Below are 27,364 nucleotides of genomic sequence, written 5' to 3' on the forward strand. Positions count from 1 at the left end.
TTTCCACATTTTCTGGAAATTCGGTTAAACTTTGCACTACATTTGAAGGGAAACCAGCCAGTTTGAATTATAATTGAGAAACAAAATGTCCAATGATGCAACAGGAAGTCTAAAAACAATGTTTGCTTCTGTGCACGATCTGATGTGTGAACTGGGGTGGCCAGACATTGGGGTAATTTATAAACTGTAAATTGGATTGTGAATCACCAGTGGAGCTAAATAATAATCCTAATTAACAATTGAGAGGTGATAACCCACCATGTTTTTTTGGAATAATACTGGATTTGGAGGTTTAACAGAATCCCTCTGTTGAAAGCAAAGCCTCCTCCAAATAAAGTTAAATAAGTAATTGATTAACTGGAGGTCTAAGAGCAAAATCTCTACATTTCTGTCTTCAGTAAAAGAGATAAGGAGTAAGTCATCATAGCTCACAATACACACAAACTCAGCAGCAGCAAAGGAGGCCTGGGGGTGCAGCTCCTCAGCCTTTAGAGATGAATCTGTACTGATCACCTGCAGGCGAAATTCAATTCTTCTATTCCATCCTGTACCCCCTAGCTGTACTGAGAGCGGGTCGAATTTCACACATTTAATTTTAAAATGAACATGATAAAAGAAAATTAATTTAATGACCTGTTATGGCCACGTAAGTGATGAAAAACAACACGTCTATTTCTGAATGCTGGAAAATGTGTCAGGGCTTCAAACAGCAGCTGTCCCACATAGAAAACAAGAAACACAAGAAAATTAGTGTGGGGAGATAAATGAATACATAAATAGAACTGTGTGACAGAAGTTTTTCCCATTAATCTGTTAATTGTCACATGTACAATCTTGTTCACAGACTTGACAGTTACCATCTTTAACATACACAGAGAGACATCAACAATGGCATTTGCTGGTCTTCTCACTATTTGGGGGCCCACAGACAGAAAAGTTTCATCCCCTTTTTAAGTAGAAAAAAATAAAACTAAAGATGAAATTATTATAACAAAACTGAGCCGAATCCAACTACTGCTACTAAACAAAACACAAACAAAAAGATTCAGCTAACTTAACTCCAAAACAACAATAAAACATACAATGGTGGCACCAACCAACTCTCAGGCAGGCTTCTTATACTGAGGTCTCGCTTGAGGATTGACCAGCTTCATTCCTGGTTTACCAATCAGCAGCAAGGCCAGACTACCACAGGTTGAAACAAATTTCCCTCATTAGGACCTGGAGAGAACACAAGGCAGGGACAGAGAAAAACAGGAAGAAAAACACAGGCCATGTTTGGCATGTTACAGTAAATTAAAACAAAAAGGAATATTTCTGAACTTTAACCTCTGCACGCAGTGCAGCTGTTATTAACTCTCTCCGCTGTGTGTGTGTGTGCAGGAGCTCAGCTCTGTCCACAGTGAACCATTGGACTGAGCTCCTGGTCAGAGATGAGGCAGAGAGCGGTGGAGAGCCGCATATTCAGCCTGCGAGTGCAAGTGCGACAAAAGCCCCGCAAACAGGCCCGGCCCTAACCAATTTGGCATCCTAGGTAAGATTTTAGGTGGCGCCCCCCTTGCATCGCAGTAAATTCCACTACCAGTTATATACATACATATACTCACGAAAGAAACTGAATAGCTTTGTCTTTGACATTTTATTTTATTTTTAGAGAAACAAGTTGCTCAATCAAAACAGTTAACAAGAAAATAATAAATTTGAAATAAATAATACAAGAAATGACAGGAGAGGAGGATCAGTTGATGCTATTGAAGCAGTGATGACTGTAGATGGCCCAGGATTTGCAGGAGGTGGATTTAGATATTTCAACAGTGCATCTGAAGAGAGAAGAGGAGTAAGTGACACCGTTGGGTGTTACAGTCTAATAATAAAAGAAATGATTCCAAGAATAAAATTAAATAATAAAAATGAAAAACCTAAGAGATGCATTATTTTCACTGTACTGGACATGAATGATATACAGTGCAATGTTTCTAATATGCAAATTATATTAGATTTAATATTATTGTCATTAAAGTGAAATGCTGATTAGCAGAATGTAAAGAAGCAGTAAACTGCAGTATAATATAACATAAAGGGAATGTATTAACATTAATGATGTGCACATGGATGTAAAATTGTAAAGCAATGGCAGGATGCAACTGAGTTTAGTTTGATCTGTTGTGGCTATAAGTATCCCTGCTAAGAAGCAGTTGTTGTTTTTCTGCATCATCTTATCAGTCAACTGCAGCTTTTTGGTGCAATTTCAATTTTCTTATCAAGTGGCTGCTCGATGGCAAACTGACCGTGTTTGCCCCTCACGGAGGAAAGGCTGTGGCAGTTGCATGGTGAAACAACATGCATGGCATTTATTTCAAAGTAAAGAAGGCAATTTTAAACAAACTATTAAGGATTTTTACCAGCATGATTATTGTTATGAAGAGGTGCCTGCATTTTTATCAGCATTTTGTTTTGTACAAAAAGGTGTTTTCTATTACTGCTGCAAACAAATAAAATAAAAAAGTAGTGAGAATTACTTTTATTCACACCAATTTTCCTGACCTGTAAACAAAACAGTAGGAGATTATGAACCACAAATACAAACAGTACTTCTTTATACCACTTTGTGATGCAGCACTCAAAGTTAGTGAGGCTCCAAATGAGAAAAGTCGTAAACATACGGTGGGACACGCACACGCACATCATCAAGATGTTCCTGAATGATACAAGTTGGGCACTGAGCACTGCTTCCCTCTGCGGTAGAAATACAGATACCCTTTGCCTAATGCCCAATATTTATATTCTTGCAGTACTTTTACTTCCCTCCATTTTTTGTGCATCCCTGCAAAAAAGAAATGCTATGCATTCAAAATAGATCAGTCACCTGTCACAGAATACACGTAACACATAACAAATTAAATCAGAGACAATTTTTTCAATTAAATAACCAAAGAATCTGAAGCCCATCTGCTTGTGACTTTTAGTTCCTGTAAATAGTCCACAGTATTGGAATACTAAGTAATATTCATATTGCAACAATGCTGTTTTCACAGCAGCCTGCTCCTTTAACAGTCGCCTGGGGCTGCTCCTTGGAAAGGTCTACGATTGACCCTAAAAAAGTAAACACTTACTGATCTTTATGTACATGGGGTAGGTGGATATGACATTATGAACAGTATGCAAAGAAACAGAATTTTCAGCAGGGGAAAATAAGTAATTAATGTTTCGTTAAGACTTGTGGGTAGAAACTGTTCCTGTGTCTCTTATTATTTACATATATTTACATGATTAATACATTTGTTATTATCAAAAACACATTTTAAGTCATCAGCTGCACTGTTATTGTGAAACTGTCAGATGTGCAGAACACACGTGCACAGGCCCGGCCCTAACCAATTTGATGCCCTAGTCAAGATTTTAGGTGGCGCCCCCTTTACATCGCAGTAAATTCCACTGCTAGTTATATACATACATATACTCACGCAAGAAACTGAATAGCTTTGTCTTTGACATTTTATTTTATTTTTAGAGAAACAAGTTGCTCAATCAAAACAGTTGACAAGAAAATAATAAATTAAAAATAAATAATGCAAGAAATGACAGGAGGATCACTTGATGCTGTTGAAGCGGTGACTGTAGATGTTCCAGGATTTGCAGGAGGTGGATTTAGATATTTCAACAGTGCATCTGAAGAGAGAAGAGGAGTAAGTGACACCGTTGGGTGTTACAGTCTAATAATAAAAGAAATGATTCCAAGAATAGAATTAAATAATAAAATGAAAAACCTAAGAGATGCATTACTTTCACTGTACTGTACATGAATGATATTCAGTGCAATTGCTTCTGATATGTAAATTAGATTAGATTTAATCTTATTGTCATTACAGTGAAATGCTGATTAGCAGAATGCAAAGAAGCAGTAAACTACAGTATAATATAACATATGGGAATGTATTAACATTAATGATGTGCACTTTAACATGGATGTAACGTTTAACACTATAAACACACTTTAGACAATACTGAACTGTAACACAACAAACAACAAGGCTTACAACTCTAATATATAAAGGTGTGTGAGAGGAAACGCATCTGACTGACTGTTACAAGCAGAGCAAACGTTAGCTAACCAATAATAAATACAAATAATGTAAGCAGCTGCTGAATAGATCTAATCTTTACAAATGTCCCTGAGAAATAGAAGGTGGGAGTATTATATATATTATAGACCCCTCCATAACATGAACTGATGTTAAAACGAGCTTAGCATTTGCCTATACTATACGGGCCGGCACTGCCCGCGAACAAAAAAGCAAGTTAGAGTAATTTATGAACGTAAACTGTGTAAAAGATGTACAGAAGAGGAAAATAATCATCCAGTAAAATACAGTTCATTCAGCTAACTCAAAGGCTGCACTGAAGCAACAAACACTGCGCACACTTTCAAAGGGAGAGAGAAACTTCCTCCAGACAGCGACATGATCAAAAGATTATAAGTATTTTATATTATATATTATATTTTTGATAATTTGTACGGTATAATAAAATATTCATTTTACATATAAAACATTGATAATGCAATGCAGAGACATTCACCTGTATAATAAAGCATAAAGTATTGAGTTACGACTATTAAATTAATAATACTGAGGATCAGCGGATACTGATGTTAATGTTTGCATACTGGCCAGTGTTATATACATTATACACACACACATATATACACGTTAGTGTAATATACATTATATCATAATGTATAGAACAATGCAGTTAACTGACAGATTGTAAAACCTACAATATAACCGAATGTATTTCACTGTTACTGGCTCAGATAAGCATGTTTATTAGATTGTGATGTGCATGGAATAATTGAATTATACTTACATTAAATATCGAGCATCAGTCACTCTAAATATCTACATTGACCAATAAAAAACCCCTATCAGTAAACCTCTAATACTGTAATGTAAAGATTCTCAATTAGGTTCAGTGTTCAGTGATTCTGTAACAGGAAGTGTAAATATGATGTTTGTCTCTGCAGGAGAGTCTGATGTGATTGGCTCAGACAAACCAGTTACAGTAACAGTCGGTGATAACGCCATCCTGCCATGTTACCTGGAGCCGCCATTTGATGTAAGGACTCTAACAGTGGAGTGGAAACGTGATGGAAGATTTGTGCACATCAGTCGACATGGGAAGGACTATCTAGATCTTCAAGATGAGAACTTCAGAGGTAGAACATCTGTCTTCCATGAAGAAATGATCAGAGGAAACATTTCACTAAAACTGACCAATGTAACTGAACTGGATGCTGGAAGTTACACCTGCAATGTTCCCAAACTGGAAAGTCAGGTCAGGAGAGGCTTCATTAACCTCACTGTTGGTGAGTACAGCTAACATATTACACATTCAAATGAAATAAGAGAAAATGTTCTATTTGTCAAGTGTTAAAGGTTTTGTATTAATTGTCCAACAGAGCAAGTGGGAGGTCACAGTGGGAATATCAGTAAGTAAATATCTTATTTGTATCTCCATCAGCTGTCATATCCTCTTGGTCTGAATGTTATCACATATTTTTTATTTTTTTTGCACAGACATTTGATTTTTATGGAAGCCTTAAAGGGCCATGTATTCATACATTTTATTTCCTCCGTTTTCCCGTGATAACGAGATAATTAATTTGAGATCTCGAGATAACGACTGCGATATGATAACTGCGTTCAAGCCAACCGTTACTCCGATCTCCGTGGTCAAATCAGCCGCACTTCAATTTACGGCATATTCACTTCCGGTTTTCAAAATAAAGGTATTAAGAACAGTAAGCTATAACCTACATTTAAAATAAAATATGTTACATTAAAGTGTTTCATGCGCCCCTGATGAATAAAAAACATACTTAATATCAAGTATTTCTACTGCACCAATGTGGAGAAATGCCAAAACAAAGGTTCCATATTCGTACCTCCAAGTGGCATCTTTTCTCATATTTGAGGTACTGTAAAAACATATTGCTCAACAATTCCTGGCTATGGATGATATATATGACTTCTACACATATAAGAATACAAGTATACTTAATATCAAGCATTTTTACTGCAACAAGGTTGAGAAATGCCAAAACAAAAGTTCCATATTTGTATCTCCAAGTGGCATATTTTCATATATTTGAGATACAGTAAAAGCAAGTACAAATGTGGAATTTTATTGTTGAATTTCTCCACATTGGTGCAGTAAAAATACTTGATATGAAGTATGTTTTTTATTCATCATGGGCGCATGAAACACTTTAATGTAACATATTTTATTTTAAATGTAGGTTTGAATTATAGCTTACTGTTAACCGGAAGTGAATACGCTGTAAATTGAAGTGCGGCTGATTTGACCACGGAGATCGGAGTAACGGCTGGCTTGACCGCAGTTATCATATCACAGTCCTTATTCTGAGATATTAAAATAATTATCTTGTTATCTCGGGAAAACAAAGTTTCGTTATCTCGAGATCTCGAGAAAATTAACTTGTTATCACGGGAAAACGGAGGAAATAAAATGTATGAATACATGGCCCTTTAGGGCTTCCGTAGATTTTGATTCAGACATTTTTTTTTTTCATTTGATTTGATTTTATAACAAATAATGAACTCATTCATCATCTCAGACCACACTGATAGAGGAATACTGAAAGGTCCAGTGTGTAACATTCAGGAGGATCTATTGTCACCACCATGTTTCTACAGTAGCCCAGAACACATTTGGAAGTTTTATTCACTTGTTTGCAATCTGTAACTTCACCACTAGATGGCACTGAATCCTCCACAGCGGTCCTTTAAATAACCCTGGATCCTCGTATTTCTGGAGAATATTCTCACTGATAATACTGTTTGTTTACTGTTGTGCAATGAAAGAGATTCTAACCAACAGACAGTTTTGGTGGGATGGACTCCAAGTACACATTGAGACCATGAACAGGAGAAGTGGCTGTGGAAATATTGTTGATGGATGTTATCTTGGAACAGTGAAGAACAAATCTCAACATCTTTCCTCTGTTCTTTCAGATGGTGAGACTGATTTGAGCCCCGGTGCTATAATTGGCATTGCTCTTGGTGTCATTGCTGTCATTGTTGCAGTTGCTGTATTGTGGAAGAATCGTAGAAAGATCAGTAAGTCAATAATCTTTCCTCTCTCCATTCTCTCCATTTAAAAAGACAGTTTACAGTTTTTCAGTCAGTCTTCAAACAACAGTGAACAGTGAAACAGGTTGTTCTTGCTGTAATGGTTCCTCCTGTTATACTGGACATTAAAGATCTCTTCCTAAAGTACTTTCAATGGAAGTGATGAGGGGAACAATCTACAGTCCTCCTTACATGGAAACATGTTTTCAGAAGTGTATCTAAAGCTAATATCAGCTAATATGTGTTTATAACTCCATCATTTATTTAGAAATCATTTATTGGGGGGTCTGCACCCTGCCTCTTATGTACAGTGTGTCTGAGCTTTCTCACTATCCTGCTGTCTGATTATGATGGTTGATCTGGGACAAGCTCCTTTACTTGTAGTTCCTCACTGTCAATAACAACAAGTGTCACTTTTCACATCCTATTCTCACTTTTTCTGCTTTATTCTTTGCTGATGATGCTACTCTGCTGCAGTAGACTGTCTTGAATGCTGCCATTTAATCATATATTCCACAGAGCTTTAACCAAGTGGTTTTAATGTGTAAACTTAAACGTGTGTTGATCAGAGCGGTCAAAGAACAGAAAATGCTCATGGGACATTTTGGAAGGCACTGACTAATAACTGGTTTTGTGTCTAACAGCGACGGACTGTGCAAGACCAAACACGACAGGACGCAACGGGCAGAACAGGGAAGGTAGTCAGGAGGACAATGCAGAGGCCATACAGATGACAATGCAAAGGACAATGCAGAGGACAGTGATGGGGACAGTGATGGGGGTAATGGCGAGAATATAGGTATGCTCAACTTAAGAAATGTCAGCTAGTAAGAAAGAAAAGCTTTTGTTCCATCCACATTTCATCAGGTCTTTTATGAGCTGTAATAATAATACTAATATTATTATTATTATCAATAATGATAATGATAATGGTGGTGATAATAATAGTAATACTAGTATTTTTGTTATTGTTGTTATTGTTTTGTGCGGTTTTGTTTTGGTGTTTTTGCGTCACGTTATCTTGTTTTACTGCCCTTGAAGAACTCTAGAATCCGTTTACTGTATATAAAATGTGTTTATTATAGAACCTTGTCATTTGGTCCAATATTCACAACCAACATTACAATTTGATTGAATTAGTATTAAGTAATTGTGTGTGTTTTTGTGTGCAGTTAGCAATGTTTGAAGAAACAAATACAGACAAGTACAACCATTTCATCCAGAGTGTTGATTCTTGATTAAAATGCAGCTGCAGGGAATTGTTCAGAAGTTCTTCCTGATGTGTTGATTAAATTTGACCAGAGGCGACAATAATAAGCTCTTAAAGACTGTTATTATTTTAAGGTGACTACATATATTTTTTTTTATATTTGGGTTTTATATACATATTTATATGTTTATATATATATTTTTTTACGACTGTTCTGCCTTTTGCCTTGTGATGAATCTGTTTTAAAATACATTGTACTACTAGAATTCATTTGATATAAAATGTTTTTAACTTGTACCTGACATTTTGTTCTTATTTGGTCTGATATTTTGGGGAAATGCAGAATCTTTAAGTTTATTGCAGCTGACCAATTAATGTTCTACGACACTGAAATGAAAGAAAAAAAAACAAAGTCAGTCTGAGTTTGTTAGAACTTCAACAACAACAAACAACAAATAATGACTTTTATGACAGTTCTATAACTTTTATAATTCAGATTCAAATAAGAAAAATCAGATAATAACAGCACTCTGCTGTAAATGTAAGCCTGATTATTTATAGCAGTGTTTGTCTCTATTTATAGCTCATTTCATTGTTTTACAGTGTAAAACTCTTCAATTAAAACATTAAATCTGTTTCTGTATCTCTGGCCCAAGCACAATCCAAACTGTACACAAGCCTGAGGGCTGGCAGTGGCCAGGGATCGAACCGACAACCTTCTGATCAGTGGACTTCTGGGGCTCAGCGAGACAGATGTTACAGTGAGGATGTCAGAACTTTATCTTATGTAGTTGGATAAACTATGGATTTGATTTCTTTCAACACAAAGTGCCAACAGAACTGGACACACTCAGTTTTAACTGTCACATGTGACTCAACGACATTTGCTTTTATTTTATATCTTTATGTATTTTTTAGCACATTTACTTTCACTTTCTGTCACTAACCCTGTTCCCCAGTACTTTTATTTGTATTGTACTGCAGCGCTTACTTCATTCGTTCCCGCTGTTAAATATTACCAGATAAAATTATTTGACTTTTCTTTCCATAATAGTTTGTGCACTGATAAGAGGAAACAGATAGATGCTCCGGTGAAGAGCCCGTTTGCCGGGTGAAGGAAGGAGGTTGTGGGTTTATATTGTAATGGTCTGTAAGAGCCAAAGCCCCCCCTCTGTGCTCAGCCTGATATATGAGCTGAGCTGGCTGTCTGTAGTCTTCCTTTAATGTCACTGACTAACATATTTTATGGATATTAACTGAACATCAGAGTTTTCTGATGCTTTTAGGGACTTTTCCTACAATTCTGTATTGTTTATTTGTTTATTTTAGTTTTCAACAATCACACATGCTATCTAAGCAAAGAATTTCATTTCATTTTACTTTCACACACTGTTAAGTTGCACATGTACAGTTATATTCTTAGTTTCTTTAGTTTTTTAGTCAAAGCTGCTTAAAATATGTTGCACATTGCATATAGTGCAGTATATGTTTCATTTATAGTTTTATATTTTGTAATATTGTTATTGTGTGATATCTTATTGGACTTGTACACTGTGGACTACATCCCTCTGTGCTGCTGTGTGTATTTTGAATTTTCTTTACAGAATTAGACGAAATGCTGAGATGTCGGACTACTGTGTATATTTTTTATTTTTTATTATTTATAGTTTGTGGCTTTGAAACAATTCATTCATTTATGCTTCTAATAGTATGTTGCTCCAGGACATCAGCTCTTTGTTCAGACGCTGCCATGTGGTCTCCTCATTGGAAACTAGTGACTGCAGACGCTCACAATGAAACTTTATGAAAAGTAAAGTTTTTATAAATCTTCTATAAAAGATTAAGGACACACTGACACATCGATGCAGTGATGAAGAGGAGCGCTGGACCGATGCTGATCATTCTTTCTCTACTAACGGACGCAGCCTCAGGTAGGCCTTATAGACTGTTACTAACTGTATTATATATAAACCTACAATAATATATTCTATATATTCTTTACTGTATCCGTTAGTTTATTAACGAGCTGCTGTGACCTGGTCAGTAAACAGCAAACAAACAAACAGTAAACACTGAAGAAGGGCGCTGGTCAACAGCTGGTCATTTATCATCATCACAGTCATTATCAGTTAAAGAGACACTGACTCTTCTTTTTATACTTTACCAACAAACTGCACTGCGCAATCTGACGGTAAACACTTCAGTATGTTCATTATATACTGTATGTATATAGGAACGGCAGAAGGATGAAGAAACTAGATGAAACATTTGGTATAAACTAGTGGTGGGACTCGATTAAAAAAATAATCTAATTAATTAGAGGCTTTGTAATTAATTCATCTCAATTAGTCGCATATCAATATTTGATACAAGAAGCACAATTTTTCATTTAAATCAATGAATAGACACATAAATGAGATTAAACAACAAATGTGTGTTTATTTTCATCAGTGAGTGTTAACATAAAGTGCAATCTGAATAAAGAATATTATGATTGCATTGTTCACAAAGCACAGCTTTTATATTTTACTCTTTTTTTTTTTTTTTTTTTACAACATTTGTTGTATTAAGTCAGTTGTATCCCCATCAGCTTCCACAAAGTGAAACCAACCTCCTCATGAAGCTGGTGGTGCTGGATAGGCTCTGGTTGTGTGTCTGTTGTCTCCACTAGTGTTTAATGTCTGACCTGCTCCCTTACTGACAAACAGGTCAGTTATTTTACAGCACTGAGCTGATCTGTGGCTCTCTCTCTCTCTGCTCCACCTTTCCTCTTGGGCTGTCGATCTCGCTCCATTTTTCAAGCCTGTAGAACTACAGGTGAGGGAGGAGGGGGGGGGGGGGCGCACCCTTGTGTGTGTGTGCAAAAATAAATTGCGATTAAATGCGTTACTTTTTTTGTCGTGTTGTTTTTTCTGTAATTAATTAATCGTAATTAACGTGATAAAGTCCCATGGTATAAAACTAAAATCAAATAAAAAGGCGTTGGTGCTTATGTTTATTGAGACTGCCTGAATGAGTCAATTGCAACTGTGTGACAGTGAGTACTAAGACCTAATCTGAACTTCTTAAATCTAATAATAATAATGAGAGAAACCAGTACTGGGACAAAGCAGAAGTTCACATCAGCGTACACAAAATGTATTGCAACAGCAGCAACGTCTCTGTGCAACAGTTCAGATCATATATGGATGTACTGACTCTCCTCACAGACACACATCATTTAAAACAAGATTATAAAGATCTGCTCTCTCAGTCAAGGTTCAGCTGCAGCTCTGTGATCTCTCAGTAAACTAATTACCAGGCAGCAGAGACAGTTTATAGTTTGTATTAAATCTACAACGTTAATGTTAATATTCACTTAATATTAATCTCTACCGCTCTCTCCTCTGAGCACGGGCACCTCGCGGGGGCTGCAGGATTATACAGTGTACACACCAGAAACTTGTGCAGACTTGATGTTAAATTATGAAAGCTTTACCTGAATCCCTTCAGTTTTGATGATATGTATTTTAACCTAACTGCTGTTTCTTGTTTGTTCTTTTGTTTTCCTCGCAGCAAACTCACAGTTGATTTGTTCACATCAACCAATCACAGCCCTGGCTGGTGATGATGTCATTCTACCATGTCACCTTGAACCTCCCATCAGTGTTTCTGATGAGACAGTGGAGTGGACCAGACCTGATTTAGACCCAAAGTACATCCATGTTTACCAGGATGGACGATTTTTATATAAAACTCAAAATCCATCTTATTATCGCCGCACGAGACTGTTTATGGATGAACTGATGACAGGAAACGTCTCCATGAAAATCTTCAAAGTGAAAGTTTCTGATACAGGAAGATACCAATGTGCCCTTCCCTCATTACAGAAGGAAGCTTCCATCCAGCTCATTGTTGGTAAGTCAGACTGGGTTTTATAAAGGCAGAACATTGACTGAGCTCAGTATTTTAATTAAAAGAACCAGTGGGGGCATTAACAGTGCACCTGTTAATGGGTGCCCCCTAAGATCTCAATGCGTCCAACTCCAACAATAATGGATGGAAAGACATGATTTTGCACGTCCTTTTCCACATTTTCTGGAAATTCTGTTGAACTTTGCACTACATTTGAATGGAAACCAAACAGTTTGAATTATAATTGAGAAACAAAATGTCCAATGATGCAACAGGAAGTCTAAAAACAATGTTTGCTTCTGTGCACGATCTGATGTGTGAACTGGGTTGGCCAGGCATTGGGGTAATTTATAAATCATAATTTATAAACTGTAAATTGGATTGTGAATCTCCAGTGGAGCCAAATAATAATCCTAATTGACAATTGAGAGGTGCTCCATGTTTTTTGGAATATGTTCACTGGATTTGGAGGTTTAACACTTCACTGAGAATCCTCCTCCAAAAAAACAAAAGTAATTGATTAACTGGAAGTCTAACAGAAAAATCTATTTCTGTCCTCAGTAAAAGAGATAAGGAGTAAGTCAACATAGCTCACAATACACACAAACTCTGCAGCAGCACAGGAGGCCTGGAGGTGCAGCTCCTCAGCCTTTAGAGATGAACCTGTACCTGTAGGCGGAATTCAATTCTTCTATTCCATCCTGTACCCCCTAGCTGTACTGAGACAGGGTTGAATTTAACACATTTAATTTTAAAATGAACATGATACAAGAAAATTAATTTAATGACCTATTATGGCAACATAAGTGAAAGGACATGTCTGGAAATAAAATATATTGATATCTAATTCCACCTTTAATGCTTTTTTAATACAATAGTGTTTTAAGTTTAAATATCTTCATTTGGGGGCTTTTCCAAGCAAACACTGATTCATGTGTTTACTGGTACAGACTGAGGGATCAAGGAGTCAGTTTATGTAGAATAGAGTGAGTCGACAGTTCGTAAGATCACATCAGATAATATAATTATGAAAGAAATCAATGCAGAAAAACAGGCTTTTATTTATTCACCTACATAGTGCATCAGCAAGGTCAGAGAAAGAGTGACATTATACCCTCCGTCCAAAACTCCACAAACCAGACATTATCTCGGGGAGATCTACAGTCTGTTTGTTGTGTACACTTAGGGGTACTTTTGCTGAGCGGTGGAGAGCCAAATATTCAGCCTGCTAATACAAGTGCAACAAAGCCCTGCAAACAAAAAGCAAGTTCGAGTAATTTATTAATGTACAGAAGAGGAAAATAAACATCCAGTAAAATACAGTTCATTCAGGTAACTAAAAGGCTGCACTGAAGCAACAAACACTGCGCATACTTTAAAAGAGAGAGAGAAACGTCCACCAGACAGAAAAGAGATTACAGGAGAGTCTGTCAGGCTGTTTTATAGTTTTGATAATTAGTATAGTATAAGAAAACATTAATTTTACATATAAAACATTCTTAATACAATGCAGAGACATTCACCTGTATTATAAAGCAAAATACAAGTATTGAGTTAGGAATATGATATTAATTTAGTAAAACTGAGGATCAGCAGATACTGATGTAAACGTTTGTATAAATCATCATTATCTACTATAAAAGTTAATGTGTTTCTCCTAAATGACAGAGAAACTGATATAAAACCTTTACTGGCCAGTGTTCTATACATTATACACAGACATACATATACATGTTAGTGTAATATAAATCATGTTATAATGTAATGAACAACGCAGTCATGGAATAATGGAATTATACTTATATTAAATATCGGGCATCAGTCTCCCTGCTCTCTAAATATCTACATTGACCAATAAAAAACCCTTATCAGTCGAACTCTAATACTGTAATGTAAGAATTCTCAATTAGGATCAGTGTTCAGTGATTCTGTAACAGGAAGTGTAAATATGATGTTTGTCTCTGCAGGAGAGTCTGATGTGATTGGCTCAGGCAAACCAGTTACAGTAACAGTCGGTGATAACGCCATCCTGCCATGTCACCTGGAGCCGACATTGGACATGAGGACTGAAACGGTGGAGTGGAAACGTGATGGAAAATATGTGCACGTCAGTCGACATGGGAAGGACTATCTAACTGATCAGGATGAGAACTTCCGAGGTAGAACATCTGTCTTCTATGAAGAAATGATCAGAGGAAACATTTCACTAAAACTGACCAACGTAACTGAACTGGATGCTGGAAGTTACACCTGCAATGTTCCCAAACTGCAAAGTAAGGTCAGGAGAGGCTTCATTAACCTCACTGTTGGTGAGTACAGCTAACATATTACACAATCAAATGAAATAAGAGGAAATGTTTTTAGCTCTTAAACACAGTTTACACATTTACAATTTAACACAATTGTCCAACAGAGCCAGTGGAGAACAGGAACAAAGGAGATCAGACTGATGATATCAGTAAGTAAATATCTTATTTGTCTCCTCATCAGCTGTCATCTCCTGTTGGTCTGAATGTTATCACATATTTGAATATTTTATTTCATTGTTTCCACAGACACAGAGCCAGGTAAGTGCTGTCTTTACTGCAGTCCACAATGTACACAGATATCACTCCTGTTTCTCTCCTCCTTACAATATGAACCTGAGAATGAGCATAATATGACCTCTTTAACCTCAAAAGTAATCAGAGCAATTCTGAATGTAATGCTTCATTTGACAGGATGCCATTCTAACAAATAATGAACTCATTCATCATCTCAGAGCACACTGATAGAGGACTACTGAAAGGTCCAGTGTGTAACATTCAGGAGGATCTATTGTCACCGCCATGTTTCTACAGTAGTCCAGAACACATTTGGAAGTTTTATTCACTTGTTTGCAATCTGTAACTTCACCACTAGATGGCACTGAATCCTCCACAGCGGTCCTTTAAATAACCCTGGATCCTCGTATTTCTGGAGAATATTCTCACTGATAATACTGTTTGTTTACTGTTGTGCAATGAAAGAGATTCTAACCAACAGACAGTTTTGGTGGGATGGACTCCAAGTACACATTGAGACCATGAACAGGAGAAGTGGCTGTGGAAATATTGTTGATGGATGTTATCTTGGAACAGTGAAGAACAAATCTCAACATCTTTCCTCTGTTCTTTCAGGTTGTAGCACTGGTTTTAGCACTGGTGCTATAACTGGCATTTCTGTTGGTGTCATTGCTGTCGTTGTTGCAGTTGCTGTATGGAAGAATCGTAGAAAGATCAGTAAGTCAATAATCTTTTCTCTCTCATCTGGGACAAGCTCCTTTACTTGTAGTTCCTCACTGTCAATAACAACAAGTGTCATCACTCCACTGCTGACTGACTCTGCTTGGGCTGATAAAATAATCGCCCTTTTCACATCCTATTCTCACTTTTCCTGCTTTATTCTTTGCTGATGATGTTACTCTACTACAGGAGACTGTGTTGAATGCTGCCATTTAATCATATTTTCCACAGAGCTTTAACCAAGTGGTTTTAATGTCTAAACTTAAATATGTGTTGATCAGAGCGGTCAAAGAACAGAAAATGCTCATGGGACATTTTGGAAGGCACTGACTAATAACTGGTTTTGTGTCTAACAGCGACGGACTGTGCAAGACCAAACATGACAGGATGCAACGGGCAAACAGGAATGGTAGTAAAAAGGACGATGCAGAGGGTAATATAGGAGAATATAGGTATGCTCAATTTAAGAAACGTCAGCTAGAAGCTGATGATAACTCTTGAGGCTTTGAGCCAGATACTGAATGAAAGAAAAGCTTTTATTCCATCCACATATTCTTATTTCACATAATTCTATATATATGTAAGTAGAACCCTTTCATGCAGAACTTCTTTCTATGTGAATGTTGATTGTGTAATATTCTTGATTAAAATGCAGCTGCAGGGAATTGTTCAGAAGTTCTTCCTGATGTGTTGATTGTATAAACCACTGCAGGGACAGAGTTGGTGTCTCAGGACCTGGTTTTAACTAGAATGAGTCTTGTCTGTCTAATTGAACCTTCTCATTGTCAGTTTACAGCTCCCTCTAGTGACTTGTTACTGTATAGAATAAATTGACGAGGGGGGATAAAAAGCACTTAATGACTGTTATTATTTTAAGGTGACTATATATATATATATATATATATATATATATATATATATATATATATATTATGACTGTGTGGCTTTGTGTGTTCTTGCTTAATTTAATCTTGTGTTACTGTCCTTTGAAGAATCTGTTTTAAATCACATTGTACTACTACTAGAATTCATTTTGTATAAAGTATATTATTATGATTCAACCTTTTGATTTGCTCAAATATTCACAACTAAAATGACACATTGGACACTAGGAGGCTGAAACTATGATTGTTGTTTGTTAATAAAAATGTTTAACTTGTACCTGACATTTTGTTCTCATTTGGTCTGACATTTTGGGGAAGTGCAGAATCTTTAAGTTTATTAAACTGACCAATTAATGTTCTACGACACTGAAATGAAAGAAGAAAATCATATGGTTGCATTGTAAGAGAATACTGAAACAGAAAATAAGTTCAGGAGAAATAAAAGTACAAATTAAGACAATCTGAGAGCTGCCAAAAGAACTGGACACACTCAGTTTTAACTGTCACATGTGGCTCAATGACATTTGCCTTTATTTTATATCTTTATGTATTTTTTAGCACATTTGCTTTCACTTTCTTTCACTAACCCTGTTCCCCAGTACTTTTATTTGTATTGTACTGCAGTGCTTACTTCATTCGTTCCCGCTGTTAAATATTACCAGATAAAATTATTTGACTTTTCTTTCCATGATAGTTTGTGCACTGATAACAGGAAACAGATAGATGCTCCGGTGAAGAGCCCGTTTGCCGGGTGAAGGAAGGAGGTTGTGGGTTTATATTGTAATGGTCTGTAAGAGCCAAAGCCCCCCTCTGTGCTCAGCCTGATATATGAGCTGAGCTGGCTGTCTGTAGTCTTCCTTTAATGTCACTGACTAACATATTTTATGGATATTAACTGAACATCAGAGTTTTCTGATGCTTTTAGGGACTTTTCCTACAATTCTGTATTGTTTATTTGTTTATTTTAGTTTTCAACAATCACACATGCTATCTAAGCAAAGAATTTCATTTCATTTTACTTTCACACACTGTTGTCTTTAAGTTGCACATGTACAGTTATATTCTTAGTTTCTTTAGTTTTTTAGTCAAAGCTGCTTTAAATATGTTGCACATTGCATATAGTGCAGTAAATGTTTCATTTATAGTTTTATATTTTGTAATATTGTTATTGTGTGATATCTTATTGGACTTGTACACTGTGGACTACATCCCTCTGTGCTGCTGTGTGTATTTTGAATTTTCTTCACAGAATTAGACGAAATGCTGAGATGTCGGTCTACTGTGTATATTTTTTATTTTTTATTATTTATAGTTTGTGGCTTTGAAACAATTCATTCATTTATGCTTCTAATAGTATGTTGCTCCAGGACACTTCGACATGCAGCGGGAGGAGCCGGGGATCGAACCCGCAACCTCTCGCTCTTCCTCTGAGAGACCGCCGCAAAGACAGCCGATCTCCGGGAGGGGCCAGGACAGGTGGAGAGGGGGCAATGTTGTAAAACTAGGAAATGAACCCTCTCTTCCACGCCCCCCTCTGTATCCGGAGTATTTTCGGGAGATGGGTGGGGCAGGTCTCACAATCTGCTCCAGGATCAGCTCTTTGTTCAGACGCTGCCATGATGTCTCCTCATTGGAAACTAGTGACTGCAGACGCTCACAATGAAACTTTATGAAAAGTAAAGTTTTTATAAATCTTCTATAAAAGATTAAGGACACACTGACACATCGATGCAGTGATGAAGAGGAGCGCTGGACCGATGCTGATCATTCTTTCTCTACTAACGGACGCAGTCTCAGGTAGGCTTTATAGACTGTTACTAACTGTATTATATATAAACCTACAGTAATATATTCTTTATATTCTTTACTACATCCGTTAGTTTATTAACGAGCTGCTGTGACAGTCAGTAAACAGCAAACAAACAAACAGTAAACATTGAGGAAGGGCGCTGGTCAACAGTCAGTCATTTCTCATCATCACAGTCATTATCAGTTAAAGAGACACTGACTCTTCTTTTTATACTTTACCAACAAACTGCACTGCGCAATCTGACGGTAAACACTTCAGTATGTTCATTATATACTGTATGTATATAGGAACGGCAGAAGGATGAAGAAACTAGATGAAACATTTGGTATAAACTAGTGGTGGGACTCGATAAAAAAAATAATCTAATTAATTAGAGGCTTTGTAATTAATTCATTTCAATTAATCGCATATCAAAATTTGATACAAGAAGCACAATTTTTCATTTAAATGGATGTTGGTGACTGAATGAATGAATAGACACATAAATGAGATTAAACAACAAATGTGTGTTTATTTTCATCAGTGAGTGTTAACATAAAGTGCAATCTGAATAAAGAATATTATGATTGCATTGTTCACAAAGCACAAACTTTTATATTTTACTCTTTTTTTTTTTTTTTTTTACAACATTTGTTGTATTAAGTCAGTTGTATCCCCATCAGCTTCCAGAAAGTGAAACCAACCTCCTCATGAAGCTGGTGGTGCTGGATAGGCTCTGGTTGTGTGTCTGTTGTCTCCACTAGTGTTTAATGTCTGACCTGCTCCCTTACTGACAAACAGGTCAGTTATTTTACAGCACTGAGCTGATCTGTGGCTCTCTCTCTCTCTGCTCCACCTTTCCTCTTGGGCTGTCGATCTCGCTCCATTTTTCAAGCCTGTAGAACTACAGGTGAGGGAGGAGGGGGCCGGGGGGCGCACCTTGGTGTGTGTGTGCAAAAATAAATTGCGATTAAATGCGTTACTTTTTTTGTCGTGTTGTTTTTTCTGTAATTAATTAATCGTAATTAACGCGATAAAGTCCCATGGTATAAAACTAAAATCAAATAAAAAGGCGTTGGTGCTTATGTTTATTGAGACTGCCTGAATGAGTCAATTGCAACTGTGTGACTGTGAGTCCTAAAACCTAATCTGAACTTCTTAAATCTAATAATAATAATGAGAGGAACCAGTACTGGGACAAAGCAGAAGTTCACATCAACGTACACAAACCTGTATTGCAACAGCAGCAACATCTCTGTGCAACAGTCCAGATCATATATGGGTGTACTGACTCTCCTCACAGACACACATCATTTAAAACAAGATTATAAAGATCTGCTCTCTCAGCCAAGGTTCAGCTGCAGCTCTGTGATCTCTCAGTAAATAATAATTAGTATTCAGTTAAGCCGTAGTATAAATAGTATTTGATATTTAAGTGTGTGAAAGGAAATGTGGGGGATCCGGTTTAAAGGAGCTGATGCAGATATTGTGAGACTTAAAGCTGCAGTCAGTCTGTAGACTGATGTTTACACTGTATAGACAAAGCTAATGTTATTATACTGTGAGGACTGAACTAATTACCAGGCAGCAGAGACAGTTTATAGTTTGTATTAAATCTACAACGTTAATGTTAATATTGTTAAATTATGAAAGCTTTACCTGACTCCCTTCAGTTTTGATGATATGTATTTTAACCTAACTGCTGTTTCCTGTTTGTTCTTTTGTTTTCCTCACAGCAAACTCACAGTTGATTTGTTCACATCAACCAATCACAGCCCTGGCTGGTGATGATGTCATTCTACCATGTCACCTTGAACCTCCCATCAGTGTTTCTGATGAGACAGTGGTGTGGACCAGACCTGATTTAGACCCAAAGTACATCCATGTTCACCAGGATGGAAGATTTATGTTTGAAAATCAAAATCCATCTTATAATTTCCGGACAAGAGTGTTTGTGGATGAACTGATGACAGGAAACGTCTCCATGAAAATCTTCAAAGTGAAAGTTTCTGATACAGGAAGATACCAATGTGCCCTTCCCTCATTACAGAAGGAAGCTTCCATCCAGCTCATTGTTGGTAAGTCAGACTGGGTTTTATAAAGGCAGAACATTGACTGAGCTCAGTATTTTAATTAAAGGAACCAGTGGGGGCATTAACAGTGCACCTGTTAATGGGTGCCCCCTTAGATCTCAATGCGTCCAACTCCAACAATAATGGATGGAAAGACATGATTTTGCACGTCCTTTTCCACATTTTCTGGAAATTCTGTTGAACTTTGCACTACATTTGAATGGAAACCAGCCAGTTTGAATTATAATTGAGAAACAAAATGTCCAATGATGCAACAGGAAGTCTAAAAACTATGTTTCCCTGCAGGATCTGATGTGAACTGGGGTGGCCAGACATTGGGGTAATTTATAAATCATAATTTATAAACTGTACCCCCTAGCTGTACTGAGACAGGGTTGAATTTAACACATTTAATTTTAAAATGAACATGATACAAGAAAATTAATTTAATTTAATTAATTAATTTTATTTATTCACCTACATAGTGCATCAGCAAGGTCAGAGAAAGAGTGAAATTATACCCTCCATCCAAAACTCCACAAACCAGACATTATCTCGGGGAGATCTACAGTCTGTTTGTTGTGTACACTTAGGGGTATTTTTGCTGTACTAACGTAAACAACATGTCTAATCTTTAAAAGACTGCTGACACTCCTGCTGTGCAAAGCCTTCACTCAGCACATTACCAAACCAGATCCTATGCATATTCAACAAATTCAAACCATGTATTGTGTTAAAAACACACATTCAAAGACATGGCTCTGTAGCAACATGTCTCAGGCTATGAGATTTGCATGTATCCAAGACTGCATGCAAATCCTTTTATTTCCTGCTCCTCTGATAATCTGCTCCATGATCCACAGCTCAACCATCATTTTCTAGTGAATTTTTGCATGCTGGAAAATGTGTCGGGGCTTCAAACAGCAGCTGTCCCAACACAAGAAAGAAAATTAGTGTGGAGACATAAATGAATACATAAATAGAACTGTGTGACAGAAGTTTTTCCCATTAATCTGTTAATTATCACATGCACAATCTTGTTTACAGACTTGACAGTTACCATCTTTAACATACACAGAGAGACATCAACAATGGCATTTGCTGGTCTTCTCACTATTTAGGTGCACACAGACAGAAAAGTTACATCCCCTTATAAAGTAGAAAAAAAATCTGAATCCAACTACTGCCATTAAACAAAACACGAAGAAAAACTTTACTACAAAACAACTCCAAAACACACAATGGTGGCACCAACCAACTCTGAGGCAGGCTTCTTCTGATGAGGTCTCGCTTGAGGATTGACCAGTTTCATTCCTGGTTTACCAATCAGCAGCAAGGCCAGACTACCACAGAAACCAATTTCCTTCATTAGGACCTGGAGAGAACACAGGGCAGGGACAGAGAAAAACAGGAAGAAAAACACAGGCCATGCTTGGCATGTTACAGTAAATAAAAACAAAATGGAATATTTCTGAATTTTAACCTCTGTGTGCAGTGCAGCTGTTATTAACTCTCTCTGCTGTGTCTCTCAGGCTTCACCTAAGCAACAAACATTGCACACACTTTCAAAGAGAGAGAGAAACTTCCTCCAGACAGCAAAAAGAGATTACAGGAGAGTCTGTCAGGCTGTTTTATAGTTTTGATAATTAGTATAGTCTAAGAAAACATTAATTTTACATATAAAACATTCTTAATGCAATTCAGCGACATTCACCTGTATTATAAAGCAATCACAAGTATTGAGTTAGGACTATGATATTAATTTAATGAAACTGAGGATCAGCAGATACTAATGTAAATGTTTGTATAAATCATCATTATCTTTTATAAAAGTTAATGTGTTTCTCCTAAAACCTTTACTGGCCAGTGTTATATACATTATACACATACATACATATACACATCATTGTTCTATACATTATAACATAATGTATAGAACAATGCAGTTAAACGACTGTACCCTCTCTGAAATAACAGACACATTGTAAAACCTACAGTATAACCCAATGTATTTTTCTGTTTGACTAATTAATAATAATAACATCTAAAACAACATTTTACTGGCTCAGATAAGCATGTATATTAGATTGTAATGTGCATGGAATAATGGAATTATACTTACATTAAATATCTAGCATCAGTCTCCCTGCTCTCTAAATATCTACACTGACCAATAAAAAACCCCTATCAGTCGAACTCTAATACTGTAATGTAAAGATTCTCAATTAGGATCAGTGTTCAGTGATTCTGTAACAGGAAGTGTAAATATGATGTTTGTCTCTGCAGGAGAGTCTGATGTGATTGGCTCAGACAAACCAGTTACAGTAACAGTCGGTGATAACGCCATCCTGCCATGTCACCTGGAGCCTCCATTCAATGTGAGGACTCTAACGGTGGAGTGGACACATGATGGAGAATATGTGCACGTCAGTCGACATGGGAAGGACTATCTAACTGATCAGGATGAGAACTTCAGAAATAGAACATCTGTCTTCTATGAAGAAATGATCAGAGGAAACATTTCACTAAAACTGACCAACGTAACTGAACTGGATGCTGGAAGTTACACCTGCAATGTTCCCAAACTGCAAAGTCAGGTCAGGAGAGGCTTCATTAACCTCACTGTTGGTGAGTACAGCTAACATATTACACAATCAAATGAAATAAGAGGAAATGTTCTATTTGTCACGTCTTAAAAGTTTTGTATTAATTGTCCAACAGAGCCAATGGGAGGTCAGACTGGTGATATCAGTAAGTAAATATCTTATTTCTATCTCCATCAGCTGTCATCTCCTCTTGATCTGAATGTTATCACATATATTTTTTTTTTGCACATTTGATTTTTTTCATTTGATTTGATTTGATTTTATAACAAATAATGAACTCATTCATCATCTCAGAGCACACTGATAGAGGACTACTGAAAGGTCCAGTGTGTAACATTCAGGAGGATCTATTGTCACCACCATGTTTCTACAGTAGCCCAGAACACATTTGGAAGTTTTATTCACTTGTTTGCAATCTGTAACTTCACCACTAGATGGCACTGAATCCTCCACAGTGGTCCTTTAAATAACCCTGGATCCTCGTATTTCTGGAGAATATTCTCACTGATAATACTGTTTGTTTACTGTTGTGCAATGAAAGAGATTCTAACCAACAGATAGTTTTGGTGGGATGGACTCCAAGTACACATTGAGACCATGAACAGGAGAAGTGGCTGTGGAAATATTGTTGATGGATGTTATCTTGGAACAGTGAAGAACAAATCTCAACATCTTTCCTCTGTTCTTTCAGGTCGTAGCACTGGTATTAGCACTGGTGCTATAACTGGCATTGCTCTTGGTGTCATTGCTGTCATTGCCATTGTTGCAGTTGCTGTATCGAAGAATCGTAGAAAGATCAGTAAGTCAATAATCTTCTCTCTCTCCATTTTCTCCATTTAAAAAGACAGTTTTCAGTTTTTCAGTCAGTCTTCAAACAACAGTGAACAGTGAAACAGGTTTTTCTTGCTGTAATGGTTCCTCCTGTTATACTGGACATTAAAGATCTCTTCCTAAAGTACTTTCAATGGAAGTGATGAGGGGAACAATCTACAGTCCTCCTTACATGGAAACATGTTTTCAGCAGTGTATCTAAAGCTAATATCAGCTAATATATGTTTATAACTCCATCATTTATTTAGAAATCATTTATTGGGGGGTCTGCACCCTGCCTCTCATGTACAGTGTGTCTGAGCTTTCTCACTATCCTGCTGTCTGATTATGATGGTTGATCTGGGACAAGCTCCTTTACTTGTAGTTCCTCACTGTCAATAACAACAAGTGTCATCACTCCACTGCTGACTGACTCTGCTTGGGCTGATAAAATAATCGCCCTTTCACATCCTATTCTCACTTTTCCTGCTTTATTCTTTGCTGATGATGCTACTCTGCTGCAGTAGACTGTGTTGAATGCTGCCATTTAATCACATTTTCCACAGAGCTTTAACCAAGTGGTTTTAATGTGTAAACTTAAACATGTGTTGATCAAAGCGGTCAAAGAACAGAAAATGCTCATGGGACATTTTGTAAGGCACTGACTAATAACTGGTTTTGTGTCTAACAGCGACGGACTGTGCAACACGCAACACGACAGGACGAAACGGGCAGAACAGGGAAGGTAGTCAGGAGGACAATGCTGAGGACAATACAGAGGACAATACAGAGGACAATGCTGAAGACAATGTAGAGGACAATGATGCAGACAATGCAGAGGACAGTGATGGGGACAGTGATGGGGGTAATGGTGAGAATATAGGTATGCTCAACTTAAGAAATGTCAGCTAGTAAGAAAAAATAGCTGTTCTGAAGGCTGCATGACAGAGCAGGTGACTTGGCCAGATCCAGCCACTAGGGGCGCTATCGCGCTCAATCGGGCCGAGTGCTGCTGCTTGTGAGGGAGAGGAGTAGAGACTGACGACGGTGAGACGTGTGTATGGCGGGCAGTAGAAGTTGTGTTTGCTACTTTGTATCAGTTGATCTGCCGTTTGTGGTTCAGTGTGCGTCCAGAGAAACTTAAGTTATGTTGTTTATTTGCTGGATGTAATGTCATTGTTGTATATTTTATCAGTTTATATGTCTGCTGGTTGAGATTATATCTGGTTCTACAATGCATATTTCTACTAGTGTTAACTCTTACCTCTGATGGTGTAAATGGTAATTTATGTTATATTTATTCCACTGACCATTTCCTTTGTTGTCAGTTAATATGGGATATATCATATAATGTATATTCCTTCTTTATATGATGTTCATATAATTTCATGCTAAGGATGATTATATTATTATTTAATTTGTGTGCTATAGTTAAGCACATTGTGACCTGTTATTGATGGCTGTTATTGTTTTGGGTTATTCCAGAACCACACTGGATTAAAGCGCCATAAATGGATTGATTGTCTCCTTCCTAATTTGTATCTAAGTCTTGGGGGAACTTTAGGTCCGTTCTAGCAGACGCACACTTCGCGATTACGAATCAGAGAAGCCAGTCTACTATCTTTGAGCCTCCGCCACAATAGCTTTTGTTCCATCCACATTTTATCAGGTGTTTTATGAGCTATAATAATAATACTAATAATAATATTATAATTATTATTAATAATAATAATGATAAAGATAATGGCAGTGATAATAATAGTAATACTAGTATTTTTTATTTATTTTATTTATTTATTATTATTATTGTTTTGTGCGGTTTTGTTTTGGTGTTTTTGCGTCACGTTATCTTGTTTTACTGCCCTTGAAGAACTCTAGAATCCGTTTACTGTATATAAAATGTTTTTATTATAGAACCTTGTCATTTGGTCCAATATTCACAACCAACATTACAATTTGATTGAATTAGTATTAAGTAATTGTGTTTTTTTGTGCAGTTAGCAATGTTTGAAGTAGCAAATACAGACAGTACAACCATTTCATCCAGAACTTCTTTCTATGTGAATGTTGATTCTTGATTAAAATGCAGCTGCAGGGAATTGTTCAGAAGTTCTTCCTGATGTGTTGATTAAATTTGACCAGAAGGGACAATAAAAAGCACTTAAAGACTGTTATTATTTTAAGGTCACTACATATATATTTTTTATATTTGGGTTTTATATGCATATTTTTTTATTTTTTTATGACTGTGCTGCTTTTTTGTGTGTTTTGCTTCATTTTATCTTGTCTTGCTGCCTTGTGATGATTGTATTTTAAAACACATTGTACTACTAGAACTCATTTGATATAAAATGTTTTTAACTTGTACCTGACATTTTGTTCTTATTTGGTCTGATATTTTGGGGAAGTGCAGAATCTTTAAGTTTATTGCAGCTGACCAATTAATGTTCTACAACACTGAACTGAAAGAAGAAAATCAAAGTCAGTCTGAGTTTGTTAGAACTTCATTGTGTATAACTCTCAGTAATTAATAGTAGAATATTTAAAGGATATTAATGTTCATTTCTCAATGCACAAACAGAATGATGCTACCTGAACAACATGAAGCTGCAATAGTTCAATGTATTACTGTATGTGAGAGTGTACCACTGTAGCTCCAACCTTTACTTATACTGTCTCTTACTTTAAACCAAAACACCAATGCAATGGATTTTTCTCTATTACATTTTTTAATGGGCGTGTACTTCTGATGGTATAGCGCCATATCCTCCTTCACTGCCATCAGCAAAGTGGAGCAACTGAGTGCGTACAGGTGGTCCAAAGTCCTGTGGTTTCAAGCAGCTGCAGTCAACCAGTTGATCCACTGCTGCCATATGACTGAATGTCTTGATCCCAGCCACAGTTCTTTCAATGAGTTTGCTTCCGGTCTTTGCTGTCCATGTGGAAGTTGAAGGTGTCTCTCTCCACATGCTTTTGGAGCCCTAAAGCTCTTTCCCCTGTGATCAGCTTTAATAGCAGGCTAGGTGAGAACATTTTCCAGATAAGCTGCTGTGATCTTTGTTTCTCTTGTAGGAGAGCGTTGGCTGTTTCAAAGCCTCTCTCTCTCTCTCTCTCTCTCTGCTGGCTTGTATTTAGTTGTCGAATGAACATTTCAGATATTTCACTTTGCCTTTGTACAATCTGTAGCGTGGAACTGTCACCAACTGCATGTGCAACCAGTTATTTTTGCTCTTGTGAAAGGTTTTATTTTCCATTCATGTTGTGGAGTTTTTCATCTTCATCTTTCTTGGCCTCTGCTTTCTACTGTAATGTATGTGAGTGAATTACTGATTGATCATTTGACCTGAACAGAAATCACACTGATGATGATGATGATGATGAACATGGGATGGGCATTGAAGTCAAACTTCTTCTCATGATATGTCTCAAGCACAAATTGTCTAATTTTGCTGCTTTTGTGTTTTCATTAATATTTGAATGTCTTTGTTTACTGAATTTGGAGCAGATGATGTCGGTAAAAACTCTGAGTTCAAAAACAATGAGCTTCAAAGTTGTTTGTGTATAAGCAGCCACATTTGCATATTATTTTTACTATTTGTGGGATAGAAATTCTCATTGTAAAATAAAAGTGCTGTTTGATTGTGTTCAATTCACCTTTTTACTTTGTTTGTGTTCTGCATGATTG

At 36.7% G+C, this 27,364-nt stretch overlaps 2 protein-coding genes across 7 annotated transcripts in view; one reads left to right on the forward strand and one right to left on the reverse strand.

Moving 5' to 3' along the window:
* The window catches only part of LOC127352708 (CD276 antigen-like), a 29,470-nt gene extending 2,147 nt beyond the window's left edge, over nt 1-27,323 (forward strand). Inside the window, exons 1-7 of one of the 6 annotated variants that reach the window (XM_051381327.1) lie at nt 10,268-10,292; nt 11,070-11,178; nt 19,928-20,269; nt 22,550-22,891; nt 22,985-23,014; nt 23,561-23,668; nt 24,371-27,323. In XM_051381327.1, coding sequence (XP_051237287.1) covers nt 20,098-20,269; nt 22,550-22,891; nt 22,985-23,014; nt 23,561-23,668; nt 24,371-24,591 — 873 coding nt within the window. In that variant the 5' untranslated portion in view covers nt 10,268-10,292; nt 11,070-11,178; nt 19,928-20,097 and the 3' untranslated portion in view covers nt 24,592-27,323. Of the gene's footprint in view, nt 1-10,092; nt 10,293-11,069; nt 11,179-11,916; nt 12,259-17,524; nt 18,200-19,927; nt 20,270-22,549; nt 22,892-22,984; nt 23,015-23,560; nt 23,669-24,370 lie in introns of those variants that run through there. The other 5 variants (XM_051381329.1, XM_051381325.1, XM_051381324.1 and 2 more) reach the window with 5 other exon arrangements.
* The window catches only part of LOC127352627 (uncharacterized), a 43,886-nt gene that overhangs the window by 11,057 nt on the left and 5,465 nt on the right, over nt 1-27,364 (reverse strand). The gene's annotated exons all lie outside the window — the stretch shown is intronic.

Source organism: Dicentrarchus labrax, unplaced genomic scaffold (assembly GCF_905237075.1).
Source record: "Dicentrarchus labrax unplaced genomic scaffold, dlabrax2021, whole genome shotgun sequence".
NCBI lineage: Eukaryota > Metazoa > Chordata > Actinopteri > Moronidae > Dicentrarchus > Dicentrarchus labrax.